The sequence below is a fragment of the Phacochoerus africanus genome, chromosome 6 (assembly GCF_016906955.1).
Source record: "Phacochoerus africanus isolate WHEZ1 chromosome 6, ROS_Pafr_v1, whole genome shotgun sequence".
NCBI lineage: Eukaryota > Metazoa > Chordata > Mammalia > Artiodactyla > Suidae > Phacochoerus > Phacochoerus africanus.
In genome coordinates, this window is record NC_062549.1 from 74,547,510 (window position 1) to 74,563,272 (window position 15,763).

At 45.2% G+C, this 15,763-nt stretch overlaps 2 protein-coding genes across 6 annotated transcripts in view; one reads left to right on the forward strand and one right to left on the reverse strand.

Moving 5' to 3' along the window:
* The window catches only part of NSMAF (neutral sphingomyelinase activation associated factor), a 59,118-nt gene extending 54,448 nt beyond the window's left edge, over positions 1-4,670 (forward strand). For both annotated transcript variants that reach the window (XM_047783877.1, XM_047783878.1), the window contains 7 exons: positions 33-100; positions 505-628; positions 1,488-1,571; positions 2,227-2,377; positions 2,796-2,898; positions 2,999-3,108; positions 4,007-4,670. In XM_047783877.1, coding sequence (XP_047639833.1) covers positions 33-100; positions 505-628; positions 1,488-1,571; positions 2,227-2,377; positions 2,796-2,898; positions 2,999-3,108; positions 4,007-4,101 — 735 coding nt within the window. In that variant the 3' untranslated portion in view covers positions 4,102-4,670. The remainder of the gene's footprint in view (positions 1-32; positions 101-504; positions 629-1,487; positions 1,572-2,226; positions 2,378-2,795; positions 2,899-2,998; positions 3,109-4,006) is intronic.
* A 499-nt stretch (positions 4,671-5,169) lies between these two features.
* SDCBP (syndecan binding protein) overlaps positions 5,170-15,763 on the reverse strand; it is a 32,474-nt gene continuing 21,880 nt past the window's right edge. For 2 of the 4 annotated variants that reach the window (XM_047783883.1, XM_047783881.1), the window contains exons 4-9: positions 14,379-14,488; positions 11,536-11,694; positions 9,638-9,813; positions 8,134-8,305; positions 7,281-7,372; positions 5,170-6,347 (exon numbers count right to left, since the gene is read on the reverse strand). In XM_047783883.1, the coding sequence (XP_047639839.1) occupies positions 6,293-6,347; positions 7,281-7,372; positions 8,134-8,305; positions 9,638-9,813; positions 11,536-11,694; positions 14,379-14,488 (764 nt within the window). In that variant the 3' untranslated portion in view covers positions 5,170-6,292. Of the gene's footprint in view, positions 6,348-7,280; positions 7,373-8,133; positions 8,306-9,637; positions 9,814-11,535; positions 11,698-14,378; positions 14,489-15,763 lie in introns of all 4 variants that reach the window. The other 2 variants (XM_047783882.1, XM_047783880.1) reach the window with 1 other exon arrangement.

The following is a 15,763-nucleotide window of genomic DNA, read 5'->3' on the forward strand; positions in this document are numbered from 1 at the left end:
GTAAATCATTAATATAGTAATTTGTATTTCAGGCTTTATCATCGTGTTTCCTTTTACCTGGAGATGCCACTGTCGCAAGCTCCTCGTGGGATAATAACATGTATGTGCCTGGCCTGCTCCTTCCTCATTCTGCGCAGGTGCAGCTCCCGTTGGGGATGTGCGGCGGGAGAGACGGGGTCTCCCACTGTTGGCAAAAAGGAACAGATCTGTTAGCTGAGGACAGTTGGATTTGGATCTAATAATTTCTCCGGTTGGATTCGATTTTTCTCTACGTTTTTAAATTGAGGTGAAAACACAGATGTGAGCCAGGCCTGGAAATTTCTAGTTCTAAAATCGCATTTTGAGTTATTTTGGTTCAGTAACACGAGAGCAAGTAATTTGTAATTCCAGTGGGCCTTAGTCAGTAGAGAATTAAACAAAGGAATGCTTCTTGAAAATGTATTTAAGAATCTTAAGACGAAGCTGGAATGCTGTTTTAATAGTTCTCATTGTCTTTTATGTTAGCTATTTTTATTCCATAGCATTTGGAAGACGCCAGGACACACTGATGGGACATGACGATGCTGTGAGTAAGATCTGTTGGCATGACAACCGGCTGTATTCTGCATCCTGGGACTCCACCGTGAAGGTGAATCCAAGTGTTTGGATAATACAAATATTATAAGCTATCCAGCTCCCTGCTCTTAATGCGTTCAGTCAGTTTTTCCTGGGTTTTCACCAGGCATGTGATAGAAGGATATTGAAGGTTATTGCCTGCGTTTGTTTAGTGTGTGTACTTCTTAATATAAGACTTTTGTACTGTGTATTCCACGGCGGGTTGGAGAGCCTCGAGGTCACTGAGCAGCAGACCTGGAGAACCAGAGCAGCCCTTCTGAGCTAAGCTAATGCAGCCACGGAACTAGCAGTTGATCAGCTGCTAATGGGCAAAGAGCAGGTTGAAGTGGGGACTAATTAAAAGATGACTATCTCATTTAGAGTGAGAACATACAAATGCACACTCCTTCACCGTTATTGACGTCAGACCATTCTCGGCATCCTCCAGTTTTATTCTTGAAACCACACCAGTGCTCATCATCTTTACTTTCCCGTTTGCATTTACGTAAACAGAAAGCAAGCACCTACTACCATTAGAGCTCCTTTTAATTTAAGAGTTTTCACCATCCCTCCCGCCCAAGTTGTGGTGGCCAGTTAGTTGTTTTGCCTACAGCTAATTTCAGTAAGTGTCTTTGGGGACCTGGCTTTCTCTCAGAACACTGGCTGACACGGCAGCACTTCTGTGCTGCTCCTTCTCTAGTTCACCCAGTACTTCAGTCATGCAAGTCCGGGTACCGGCCGCCGGAGGGCGGGAATAAAAGCTCCGCAGTTGGAGGGGAGCAGCCACACGTACCCTTGTCTGCAGCTGCATTGGGTGCAAGTTGTTTAGTCGGAGGTTGTCCTGAACGCCTTAGAGCCTTGGCGGTGACCTCCTGTGCTGTGCGCCATCCTAGGTGTGGTCTGCGCTTCCCGCGGGGACGACGGGCGCACAGAGGCTCCGGTTTGAGCTGCTGGCGGAGCTGGAGCACGACGTGGGCGTGAGTACCAGAGGGGCGGAGGAGGGCGCGGACCAGCTCTTGCTTCCTTCCTGGCACCAGATCTTTCGGGCTTCCAAATCGACTTGGCTTTTTTTGCTCTAGTTTGCTGTTTCTTTGCGAATCAGCTCCAATCCAACTAGATTTCCCAAAGAGCCTTGCCTGAGCTCGGCCTTGCCCGCCTGGGTCCCCCCTGCAGAGCCCAGGCCAGCGCCAAGTCCCTTCACCTGCTCCACGGCCCCGCGGCCACCTCTCAGACGCGGCCTGGATGGTGGTGAAGGGATGCCTGGTGCGCACAGTCGGCAGGCAAACTGGGGTTTAGTGTGTGGTTTAAGAAGGGCTCGCGGTACAACCCGGGGGAGCCTCCCCAGATCCGCCACGTGGACCCGCTGTGCTTTCCCCCACACCGCTGACTCCGCATGGAGCCCTCCCGGCGACACCTTGGGCTTTTCGGCTCTGTTTAAAGCAGCCTTATGTCACCTTAGCAGCGGTTGACAGTGGTCACTGGCCCATGACGAAGGCCACTTTTACGTGAATCTGCACTCTTTCGATGTGGGGATGAAATTAATCTGTTTTTATCATCCACGTATTTGGATGCTCTGGGAAATGGAGGAGTGACCACGATTCTAAACTGAACGCGGCGTGTTCTCGTCCCCAGGTCGACACAATGAGTTTAAGTGCTGCGAGCGCACTGTTGGTCTCGGGCACCAGAGAAGGCGCCGTCAATATCTGGGACCTTGCCACCGCCACCATCTTGCACCAGATTCCGTGTCATTCAGGGACCGTGTGTCATACTGCTTTCAGCCCAGGTAGTGTTCTTTTTAATTAACACAGGTGGTAATGGGGTCCTGGAATTATCTTGGAATAAATAGTAAGAATGTAAATAGGAAAACACTGTTTGCTGGCAAGAGGCCCTGCCTCTGGGTAAAGCTGCTTGGTGCTCTGCAGTGCACTGTGTGTGGCCTTTGTCCCTGGGAGGAAAGCTGTGTGGCATAGTGTTAATTCCTCAGCTCCCCAGAGAGATGATAAAGGTGTAAATGAATTCACACCAAAGGGCCTTCAGCCCAGTGTCTTGGAAACAAGCATTTCAAGGAGAGAGTCGTCATAGGTTAAATACAATAGCTCAAGGGAACCTTCGGCCACTGGCTTCAGAAGTACTACCTCAGATTCATCTAGAACACCCTTCTGAAGCTGTAGCCTGTGTCTGTGCTTGGCCTCGTGTTACAGACAGCCGCCACGTCCTCAGCACGGGAGAGGACGGCTCTCTGAACGTCATAGACGTGCAGACAGGAATGCTCATCTCTTCCCTGACCTCGGCCGAGCCCCAAAGGTGAGCTTGCGGAGTCCGTGGTGAAGACGCAGAGGGGCTCTCGGGCATGGAAGACGGGCATCCTGATGAAGGCTGAAGGGTGGTTTCTGAATCCTCGCAGGTGCTTTCTCTGGGATGGAAATTCGGTTTTATCCGGAAGCCAGTCTGGCGAGCTGCTTGTTTGGGACCTCCTCGGGGCAAAGATCAGTGAGAGGATCCGGGGCCACACAGGTGAGTGCCCTGCCGCTGACCCTTCCCCTCTCCCTAAACGCGCCCCCAAGCCTGCTTTCCCACCAGCAGGTGTGCTCTTTTCAGGTAGAGAACGCCCTGTGCAGTGGTCGCTCCCCTCCAGACCCTGGTGGGCCAGCGACCTGCATCTCTTGCATCCTCCAGGATTTGGATTTATGCTGACAAGACGCTTGACTCCAAAGTGGAAGTTATGACATTGACTTCCACAGGGAGGATAAAAGCCAAGTAAAAGCTGTAATTGTTTAAATGTGTACCCAAAATCATTATTAAAAAAAAAAATGAAAAGGCAGAAACCGGAGAACAGCAATGGATGACACTGAAAACTAAGTCACCCTCCCCCTGACTCCCACCTCCTCCTCGCAGGACTTGGGGTCCTGGATGTTGTCTTGCTGTCAAGAGGCTTTGTGTATGATGTCATTGTTCAGCCCACTGGTCTTGCGCTGTTTTCATTTGCATGTGTTCCTCCAAGCATTTGGAGGATTTGTGCAGTTCATTCTTGTAGTGTCTGTGGTTCTAAGTACCTACTGACTTCCCAGCTTCGTCCCCTTCCCCCGTGTGGTTACTTAACATTATACGTGAAAGTGATGTATCTGCTGTTTTCCACAGCTCACTAGCTTTAACATTTTCGACTCCGTCCAGTAGAAACGGAAAAAAATGGGCAAACACACCAGCTCGTTTTCCCTCACATCTGACTTTTCACTGCAGGTGGACAGAATATTTGTATTCTGTTCTGCATCGTAATTCAGTTTCTTAATCCTCCCAGGTTCCCTGTGCTGAGCAGTTTAATTTGTAGTCTATGCAGACTGTGGTCAGTGCTCTGGTCTGACCTTGGGGGGCCTCCGGGCAACTCACCCCCACCCACACGCCTCTTCCCCCGCAGGCGCCGTGACATGCATGTGGATGAATGAACAGTGCAGCAGTGTCATCACGGGAGGTGAAGACAGACAGATAATCTTCTGGAAGTTGCAGTATTAAGTGCCTTTTCCTCGAGTAGTATTGAACTCTAATGTTTAAGCCAAACTTAAATAACTGTTTAAAAGTGAATGTGCAATGATAGTCATCAGACGTTTTACACATGAGAAACTTGTGGCTTAAACTTTACAAATCATGGTGACTTCACTGAAGGCCACTAGTTGTCATCCTCTAAAGCAGATGAAGACGTGACAGCAGTGGCGAGAAAACAGGTGGTCAGCCCAGGATGCCAACAGAAGATGGGTTTGGGTGGCAGAGCCAGTAGCTTAGATCCTAAAGCCAGCTGGGGAAATTTCCAGAAAGCACTGAACTTGAGGATTTTCCAAGAAAATGTGAGTATTCTCTACTGCTGAGTCAGTGTTACATCTTCCTAATCACAAGCACTGCTCATCAGGTTTGGGGGTGTGTGTTTTCATGGAGTGGTTACTTTCTATAACCTCTTGTCCCCAGGTTCTAAGAACCTGGGGAAGGATTAGCAGTTCTTATAACAGTTCACTGTCTATAGGAACAGTTTTTCATGATAGCTATTATATGCTCATCTTTTCTATGGTATTAAAAATATTTTTCTGTAATTTTCTGAAATGAAAGCAGTTTTCATTTTATTTAAATGACTTACTACAAAGTACTAGGAACTCCCATGTAGTGATCCTTCTAGAAAACCATATGTCGTGTGCATGTCATTCTCATACTTTGGGAACTGTCCTCAGACCCACATCCAGACAGCAAGATACAGACTCAGAAACACGGCTTGGCTGGCTTGTCTAAATTTCAGACCAGGTAAGCTGTGAGGCAATAGCACCGACTTTTTTATATTCAACCTCTGAACCACAGAAATTATGTGACTTAAATTTCCCACCCTCTTTAAACACTGTACATCATCTTGAATGTTAAACATGCCTTGGCCTGGGTGTCACTGCTGGGAATCAACAGGGCCCTGGAGGCCTCTGGTGTGTCTGGGCTCCCCAGCTGGCAGCCCTTCTCCCGACACTCAGACCCTCAGCATGGAAAGGCTTTTCTCAGGCGCCTGCTTCTCCCACAGGCCTGATGTTTCCAAATGATTCAAAACCAGACTAAAATTTAACTTTATTTTTAATTAAAATAGGCATAAACCAACAAAGAAAGGATGAAGAAGTGCCATTGTCATTTTGTTTACAGAGAAGTCAGGAAATAGAACAGCTGATCAGGAAAACATTCCAAGCCCGTACCAAAGCAGCTAGGATACAGGTTTATACATAAATGCCAACACTGGCTATTATCCCACTTGTCTACAGATGAAAAAGGGAGTTGAGGTTTGTCCTATTTAGTACAAGAATTTTTACATTTAATGTATATAGTGACTCATTTCTCAGAAAGTGATAACTAGTAAGTGTCAGAAGAAAGAAGTTGCCATTACACAATGACTAGAAAATCTCAGATGCAACTAGGCAGCTAGGCTGAGTAAGCTCAGCTACATTACGTAGCTGATGTAGCTATATGTACATTACACTGTTCTGGGCTAGTGTGCATTTCAGCTGAAGAACTGCATTTGGGGTTTTAGAAAGGCAGCAAGAGTAAGTTTGGCTTTCATTCTAGATGCTTAATGTAGTTAAGGCGACAGTTCAAGCAGAGTAAGTAAAGGTAGTTGAAAGGTAACGATATTCACTACACCCGCTGCAGCTTATATCCACTGTGATGCCTCCATGGAATGAAACCCACGTTAGGTTACTTAACTGGTGTGTTTACACACACACACACACACACACACAGGGAAAAGAAAGTAATCCTTCTAAATGTGCTATGAGAACACAGTACAAATGGAAAATACACCCTAGACTTGAAGTACTAGGAACAGCAATGCTTGATGCCTAGGCAACGGTGAGGGGTTCTACACACAGCCGAGCCTGTGCCAGGCGTCCTAATCTAATCCCATGGCTTGAAAGAACATCAGGTTTCCAGTAAAGAAACTAGGCTACAAAAGTTTCAGTAAATCAAAGTTTTCACCTCTCTGAAACTAGGCTAAGGCTACAACTATCTTGAAGTCTGAACAAGACATCAGATGAAACAGTTAAGAGGCCAGCCTGCCGGGACAGGAAGGCCCTCACGCAGCATATGCTCTCTGGCTCCTCGAAAGCTTCATGTGCATAAGAGAAAGTGAAGTCACTGAAGAGGTCGCATGGAGAAGCTTGGCACCGTTTCCACTGTGCTGCTGCGACTCTTAGACCTCAGGGATGGTGTGATCCATCAGGCTTTTCATGATGCTGGGTGCCATCCTACAAGAGAGTCACTGTCATTAACTACTGAAGTTTGGGATTCTTTTTTTCAAAAAGGTTACACGTTGGTCTAAGAAAACTTCAATTCAAGGGATGGAAAGCAAGGTGTTTTTGTTTTTTGGTCTTTTCGTCTTTCAAGGGCCGAACTAGTGGCATATGGAAGTTGCCAGGCTAGGGGTCAAATCTGAGCTGTAGCTGCTGGCCTACACCACAGCTCTTGGCAACGCTGGATCCTTAACCTACTGAGCGAGGCCAGGGATTGAACCTGCATCCTCATGGATACTAGTCGGATTCGTAGCCACTGCACCACAACAGGTACTCCAAGGTTGGTTCCCCCCACCCTCCCCCCCATGAGTTCAGATCCAAAGGGTCTCAGGTAATCTAGCTGTTTGCAAATACCCAGTATGAAAAGCTATCGGTATCCTGGCCAGTATAGTTTCATAAAATACAGGTTAAGTCCTTGTATATATTACAGTGGTTATTAGTTGCAGGGACATGTGGGGGAGTTGTCACGGGTTTAGGAGAAGTGAGCTCCTGAAGGGTTAGTTCTAGTTAGGACTGCCCCCCGCCCATGTGGGCTGCGCTCTACCCAGCAGCTTGATTTCTTCAGTTTTACTGCCATGTGCAGGGAGGAGCCCTGGTTGGGGGGGGGGGGGCAGAAATCGCCCTTTGTGAGCCACGAGCAGATCCTACCAGTCAGGGAAGCTGCAGGCAGTTTCTCAGCAACTGAACTGAGAGCCTGCCCACCCCTCTGCTCCTGGTCCTCCTGCTCGTAGGAAATGTCGGAATTCAGAACCTAGACTTTCCAGATAGAAGCTGTGAGGGGTCGACCTGATTTAAATGATTTACTAAAATTTTCTACATGATGCCAATGTCATCTGTTGAGAATTAATTTAAGCACAGTGCTTCTATGAAGTCGGATGGTCTGCTTACCGTTTAATAATATGTTCGAAGATAAAAGCAGGCATGATTGTGATAGTGATGACATTCCCAGCTGTTGACAGTATGTCTGCAATCTGAGAGTCCTGTTGAAAACACAAAATTCTATTCAAGCTTCATTAAATATATTCTTGCTGAAGAAACATGTTAAATGTCTCTAAAACCCTGACTCTTGGTATGTATATATGAACTGGTAAGTAAACTGAACTGAATATCCACCAACAAATCACTTTTTCATCACCTTTCTCCATATGCACCATTGCATAGACCCCCCCTGGTTAACTGTTTTTGTGGGTTTTTTTTTTTTTTTTTTTAAGGGCTGCATCCTTGGCATACAGAAGTTCCCAGGCTGGGGGTCAAATTGGAGCTACAGTTGCCAGCCTACACCACAGCTCATGGCGACACCAGGTCCTTAACCCACTGAGCAAGGCCAGCAATCGAACCCACATCCTCATGGATCTGGGTTCATTAACCACTGAGCCACAATGGGAACCCCCTCTGTGTGTATTCTTAACCAAAGCTGATGAAGAAATGAGATGGTCTTAATGAAAAACCTTTAGACCTCAAGCTAGTTTCATTTAGGCATTTGTGGAGGGAACAAACCATGAAGTTCTTTCCTACAACTCCAGGACTGAACAAAACATTCAGAATGCCAGCAGTTTTTAGTGCTCAGGTCTCCACAGAATTCTAGATCCAGGGCCCTGTTACAGAAACCCCAATTCTACACAGAGCACTGCCAGAGCCCATCTCCCCACTGAGCTGCTATATTCTGGTCACTATGAAAACAGCATCACTGAAACAAATGAAAAAATGACAACTGCAGAACAAGACAAGTTCAGATGGTGACCTTTAGTCCAATGACATTCTGTCCATTGACCTCGCAGATGCTGTGTTCTGTGAGAAGGCCGTTTCTGGCTGCAGAACTGTCCTTCACTATGGAGGTGATCTTCCCGTTTTTGAAGATAAAGCCAACATGTCCAGTACTGTCCTTATGCATGGTAACTGTCCGTTCAAAGGGCCTGTAACCATCATAGGTTCAGTTTAAAAACTTAATTCCAAGGTAAACATTTTAATGGCTTTGTTCTGCCATACTGGATATTTTGTTACAATAACCTCAGTGTTGTAAGAGCACCTTACTATTGTATAGTGCCAATTCTGTGCATTCATAGAACATCTTGGCGTAAGATTTTTTTATTCCTTGTGGTTCAGGTAAAAGGAAATCTTAGACTTGGGCTGTATGTGGTTTATCAATATGCTTTTTCCTTCACTGTAACATTGAAAGAAGATCGGTGAACAAAAATCTGTTAAAAAGTGAATTTTTCTTCGTCTTTTTGCCATTTCATGGGCTGCTCCCGCGTCATATGGAGGTTCCCAGGCTAGGGGTCAAATCAGAGCTGTAGCCACTGGCCTACGCCAGAGCCACAGCAATGCGGGATCCGAGCCGCGTCTGCAACTGACACCACAGCTCACGGCAATGCCGGATTCCTTAACCCACTGAGCAAGGCCAGGGATCGAACCCCCAACCTCATGGTTCCTAGTTGGATTCGTTAACTACTGCGCCACGACGGGAACTCCAAAAGTGAATTACCTTTTAAAAATGAATTAACTTCACTGTTCTTAGGTAATATTTTACTGATAAACCTTCCTAGTATTTCTCACGTCTTAATTTTGAAAACTCGAGGTTATTTTTGCTTGTTTTAGAGGAGGTGTAGTAAGCAGTGAGACGGAAGGCTCTCAGATTTGCAAGCTGCCTGTCCGCTCACAAGCTTGTCCCACCAGTTGCAGCTGCTGCGTTACTGCACAAAATACATGTTCTGTCATCAAAGAACAGTCCTAGCTTCTCATAATCCAGGTTACTCTCTGAAGCTTTCCTTGGCTACAGAGCAGAAATGGCAAATACCTGCCTGTGTGAGAAGCAAAAACACAAAGGTAGATAAAACAGGTGTACCTGAGAGGAATAAAAACCCCAAAGCTTTTAACGTGACCAAGGCCCCCCTCGGCACCTGTGAGGCTAGGAAGGAGATGCTCAATGAACTAAAAGGCTCAAGGCTGCATCCTTCCAGCCCAGAGGCACCCTGGGGTTTCTGAACCCCTGGCTCCAGGTGTGTCCACCCCCAGCAGGAACCCAGAAAGCGAGGCTAAAACACCTGCTTAGTGACTCTAACCTTGCATTTTCTACAGAACCAGATTAAGACAAAGTAACTTCCCAGAGGTGTATGCAAAACCAGAATGTTCAAAAAAATCAAACTACAGAAGAAAAACCTAACCCACCCAACTCCAAGTTTAAAAGGCTAATACTACGTTTACAGAATCTCAAGCGCCCCAACTCTTGCCGCGTCCAGTCAGCTCACCGGTCTCGAATGGTCATGGTAATTTTCTCTCCAAAGGCCTGCTTGAGCACCTTGTGGGCCCGGTCCGAGCTCCAGCCCGCACAGTTCTCCCCGTTGATCTGGAGCACCTGGTCCCCGAATCGCAGCCCAACTAATGAGGCTGGAGAATTTGCCTGGACAAGCTGAACAAATATGCCCTGGAGAATAAGGAAGTCACTGGTCATTTACCACTGTTTAGCTTAGGAATCCACCCTGGTAATTATAGGAAAAATTACATGAGTCTTATGTCATTCTCAAAAATTTTATCAAGGCAATACCCTAAGAAATAGGTAAAAGTGAGATCTTGTTAATTTCTACTTCAAATCATGACCTATCTACCCCACCTCAGTCACCCCCTCGGTCTAAATTATTAAATACAAGCTTCTGCGATTTAGGAAGTGAGTAAAGTGTTATAAATTTTGTGATTTACAGCCCTTTTAAAAAAATGATAGTTTTATCTACTTGAGTCATATAATCACTTAAAACAGCCTATAAAAAAGATGAGCATGGAGCTCCTGTCATGGCTCAGCGGAAACGAATGTGACTAGGCATCCAGGAGGACACAGGTTTGATCCCTGGCCTCCCTCATGGGCTAAGGATCCAGCGTTGCTGTGAGCGGTGGTGTGGGCCACAGACGAAGCTCGGATCCCAAAGCAGCTGTGGCGCAGGCCAGGGGCTATAGCTCCGATTGGACCCCTAGCCTGGGAAATTCCATGTGTTGTGGGCGTGGCCCTAAAAAGACCAAAAAAAAAACCCATCTTCAATACCACTCCAGTTTAAGAACTGAACCCACATGGATAGTTTTACTTTGAGACTTAAAACTGACAGACATATCACAGATGTTGAACACAATACAAATACATATAAAAGAGTAAGCCTGATGAACACAACAAAGTATCTCCACGGCTAGCCAGCTCCATTCTCCCATCTCAAGCTGGGCTGGATGTGATCTCATGTGCCTTATTTCTGGAATGAACCTGAAAACGAGGCAGCTTCCTGCAAAAGTCAGGTCAAGGAGCTTCACCCAGTGCAAGGCTAACTGCTGTGGTGGATGGGCCGTGGAGAGAGTGGGTTCTTTCTCTGCTGGGGAGCAGGGGGCACAGCATAAACTATTCATAGAAGAGGAGGGCAGGGCAGTGAAGTCCGAGCTGCTCAGAGCCGACATGTCTTGCCCAAACCACAAGTGTGCAAAAGACACGAGACCCTCAGACCCCAGGGAGGTGGGCCGGCGGGCTGGGGCTTCCTGCCAAGACCAGCTACCTGCATCTTCAGCCAAGTGCCACAAAGACTGGGCACACACAGCAACGAGACCGAGCACTGAAAAGGAATCAAGTACTGCAGAAAAGCACAGACACAGTACAGACCCAGCAGGTCCTCCACCATCCTAGATGCTTCCTCCGAGGAGCCCAGTGTTAAGTTCTTCAGTCTGGTAGGGTAAGAGGTCCACTCGCTGCTGCCCAGAAAATGCCATATTCAACTCAAATGTCCGAAAGCCAAGCCTGTACCGCCATGTCTTGGCTTAGATGACCCTCATTTAGTTTATTTAGCTTATTACACGAGACCACTGATTCTCACTGGTCAGTCTTCTCTCAACTTCCACGAGTGTTGCCTTAGAATTCTAACTGTATAAGCTGTTATAACACCTGCAGACTTAGAACTTTATTCTAGGAAGACAACTTCAAAAAAGAAAAATCCACTGAAAATAATATTGGAAGTCACAACTTTGCCTCTTCAGAATAGGGCATCTTGAGATTTAAAATACTGTCAATTATAGATACCATTACAGTTAAAACATTTACATTTTAAATTATTTTAACATTGTTCCCTTAATATCCTCTAAGCTATTTAGACAAATTTAGGTAAATATTAAAAATACTTACATTATCTACTGATTTAAGCCTGAGCCCAATTTTTCCATCTTGATCCTTACACAAAATGACTTCACGAATCCCTTGCTTAATTTCTGCTCTACGGATTCCAGCGTCATTACCAGTTACAGGAGCCACCATATAGTTCATGCTGGAAGGTCTTGCAACCAACTGCTGACAAAAACACAAAGATATACAATATATACAAACAGTCTCTCTAAAAATATATTCAGTTGTGGTTTCACAAAATGTAATCTGCAAATTCCTTCAGATAGTCTGATTTTTGCAAAAATGATCCTTTTTAAAAGTTTTGCCTCATGATGTTTAATGTGTACTTTGGCTTGTCTTCAACTCAAATGTATTATCCTTGAACTTTTATAAAGGCCATATCACACTGCTGAAATTCGCACAGCATTTTCCAGAGGGTTCTGTCATATGACCTCATCTTCAACAATCTACTTACCCTTTCAGAGTTTCTATAAAAAGGGTAACTTTAAATCCACTGTGAGGACTGAAAGAAAAGTGTACATGAGATGAGTGAGTGCTGACCCACACAAGACAAACATTTCTCACCTATAGATTAACCATCTCTGGACAAACCAGACTGCCCTAGAATAGCTGCCCCAGGGCTCAGTAAGGTACTGTTTCAAGATCCTCATATTTTTCAAGTTTTCTTGAAGCACTGACCTACCTAATAACCGTGGTGCTCAGAGTAGCAATAATAGGGAAAACTACACATATACTGCAGACTGCAAATTGATTTGTTCAGAATTCATGGTAATTCCAACAGCATATTCTAAAGTTGATAACGCACAGCAACGCTACAAATTATAATACCAGAAATACTGTTTTTAAGGAATTACAAAGATTCAATGATTATAACTACAGGGGGCTATAAATCAAGTAATGAGATAGAAAAAGAAAAGCGTAAGAAAATGAATTTAGCTTAGCTGGAATATGGGACAAAAAGGAAGAGCTTTGGAGTGGGTTTTCCTTTTGGAAAAGTAATTTTTTTTTTTTTTTTGCTATTTCTTGGGCCGTCCCTGCGGCATGTGGAGATTCCCAGGCTAGGGGTTGAATCGGAGCTGTAGCCACCAGCCTATGCCAGAGCCACAGCAACACGGGATCCGAGCCGCGTCTGCAATCTACACCACAGCTCACGGCAACGCCGGATCGTTAACCCACTGAGCAAGGGCAGGGACCGAACCCACAACGTCATGGTTCCTGGGCGGATTCGTTAACCACTGCGCCACGACGGGAACTCCTGGAAAAGTAATTTTTATTTCTTCCAGCAAGTATTCTCAAGAACTTACTACATGTTCTTCCACTGTGAGTTCTTCCACTGCGAGCATATGAGCAGCACCGTATGACCTTTGCCCCCTTGCCCATTCTGACAAGTAACATGTGACAAGGGCTACTCTCACAACCTTCCAGATCACCTCTGCTTCGGCTCCTGCCCTTCCACTAACCATTCTCCACACAGCAGCACAGAGATCAGATGATACCCCTGATTATCTTCCACAATGCAGACCCCAGTCCCTCACCACCACTAACCCTCCAGGGCCATCTGCCGCCACATTCTGCCTTGTCTGCCATCACCAAGGTCTTATCTTGGGTCTACAAGTTCTCTTCTGTACTTGGAGTTCTCTAGGTACTGACATGTGGCCAGCAAAGCATAAAACACTTACCATGGGTCTCTTAATAGACAATGTTGAACCTCAATTTTGTGAGGAATTGCATCTTTTAAGGGGAAACTACTCCATAAAGAAAAGTGTGGTTATACTGAGTGGTCGAAGGAGCAGGCAGCACCAGGTATGAACCTCCTACCCATCACCTGCAAACCCACCCGTCCAGACTCCACTTGGACTGTGCAAAAGACACTGTCCTCTGTGGTTCCTGGCCAGCACCCTGAGAGGTACCAGAGGGAGACAGGGTGGCTGGGGGAGGGGCAGGCGCCTGGCTCCTTCCTGTCTGCTCTGGCTTTGGTCCGCACTGCCTGGAGCTAGCCCTTCGCCCTGCGGGCAGCAGTGGAATCCATTCTCCAGACTTTACCACACCCCCAAATCAGACCTCCAAACCCCTCCGAGGTGGCAGTACCCACAATAGTGTCCCCTCCTCTGAGGCCCGGCTCAAACCCTGAAACTCTAACCTCCGACCTGTCCTCAGAGAAGCAGCTACTTTCTGCAGAGACATCTGTGTTCCATTTTTGTTGTAAATATTTACTATGATTTCTATTGTCCCAACTGGGCCCTGACTGATGTAAGCAAGTCTTCCATAAATTATTTGGTGAATAAATAAAGGCAGGTACTGTATCCAGCACTGGGATCATGGTGCATAGGCGTGGACCCTGTCGTCAGGAAGTTAAGTATTTCACTACAAGTGCTGTGGCCTTACAGCAATAATCTGAACAAAAGACAGACATTATATTTAAGCCAAGAATTTGGAGTCTAATTTCAAGAAGCTTTAGACTTCAGAATGCTGAATCTAGGAGCAACTCAGTACTGCTGGATATGAGAAGTTACTAAAGGAAAAGTAAAAGACTATTGTAATACTCTGGGTTAGAAGTACAGAAACCCTGAATAGGCGTATATATAGCAGGACTAGAATGGGAAACATGATAGAAACAGAATCACTAGGTCTCCGTAACTGGAGAATGGACTGGTCAAGGCATCTGAATCTTTAACTCCTAATAACTTAGAAAAGTAACAGCACAAAAGGAAGTAGACTATGTGAGAAGTGACATCCTGAGAAGAGGCCAACGCTAACATTATAAATCTTGGGGTTTGGCACAATGAGGAATTAGCTTCTATCTATGTGTAAAGTATGATTTTATGTAATTCAAAATTCATACATACCCCCTGAACTGGTGCTCCAGGGACCACGGCCATATTTGTACGAATTTCTTCTTCATTTAAACTCAGGCCCATGTACTGAGAGAGCTCCGGATATAGTTTAGGATAGAGATCTAATAAAAATGAATGAACAGAGAGAGGGAAAAAAAAAACACTGGTTGAAAATTCAAAAACTGTTGTTGTGGACTTCTACTTGTACTAAAAAATTACATTTAATTTATAAAATCTAGAATAAATTTAAATTAGCTACTTGGAATATTCCAGTCTATCTCTGTAATGACAATTAGAAATGGAAAAAACAGAAAAAGTTACAGGTGAAAGTAAATATGAAGACATTTGAACTGAAACCTCAGATTTCTAAGTACTCAAGAGTAAAAATAATTTTTCTGATTATCTTCCCTCTCCTTTTTTTTTAAACCTATTTGATTAGGAATTTTGTAAAGATACCACTGATTCTCCAATTAAGAAGAAGTGACCAGGAGTTCCCATCCTGGCACAGCGGAAACTAATGAGGAACCATGAGGTCGCGGGTTCGATCCCTGGCCTCTCTCAGTGGGTTAAGGATCTGGTGTTGCTGTGAGCTGTGGTGTAGGTCGCAGACATGGCTCGGATATGGCATTGCTGTGGTGTAGGCCGGAAGCTACAACTCCGATTAGACCCCTAGCCTGAGAACCTCCATATGCTGCGGGTGTGGCTCTAAAAAGACAAAAAAAAAAAAAAAAGAACTGACCAAAATGTATACTGTCAAGTCAGCTGCTTTATAACTAAACAGCTATAAAAAATTATTCTTTTGAACCCCACCAAAAAAAATCAAAGCTTGTAAATTTATTAGTGTCATATCATTTTAATTGTTAACTAATGATGGAGTTCCAGTTGTGGCTCGGTGGTTAACAAACCCGACTAATATCCATGAGGACTTGGGTTTGATCCCTGGCCTTGCTCTGTGGCTTAAGGATCTGGCATTGCAGTGAGCTGTGGTGTAGCTAAGAGTCATGGCCTGGATTTGGTGTTGCTGTAGCTATGGTGTAGGCCAGCAGCTGCAGCTCCAATTTGGGAACTTCCATATGCCAAGACTGCTGCCCTAAAAAGATGACAAAAAAAAAAAAAAGTTAACCAATGAAATCTTGGGAAACAGGACATTTAAATACTGAAGTACTGAACTGAATGGTACAGTTAAGTACAAATATTTCCAAAAGCTCTTTTTTACATGTTTTATTTGTGACTTAAAATGGGTCTTCTATATTTTGGTTTGTGTTTTTTTGTGCCTATGGCATGCAGAAATTCAGATCACACCATGGCACCGACAATGCTTAATGGCTAGGCCACCAGGGAACTCCCCAAAATGGATTTTCTAAAAGGAACAATGTTATAACAGGTCACAAAAACCT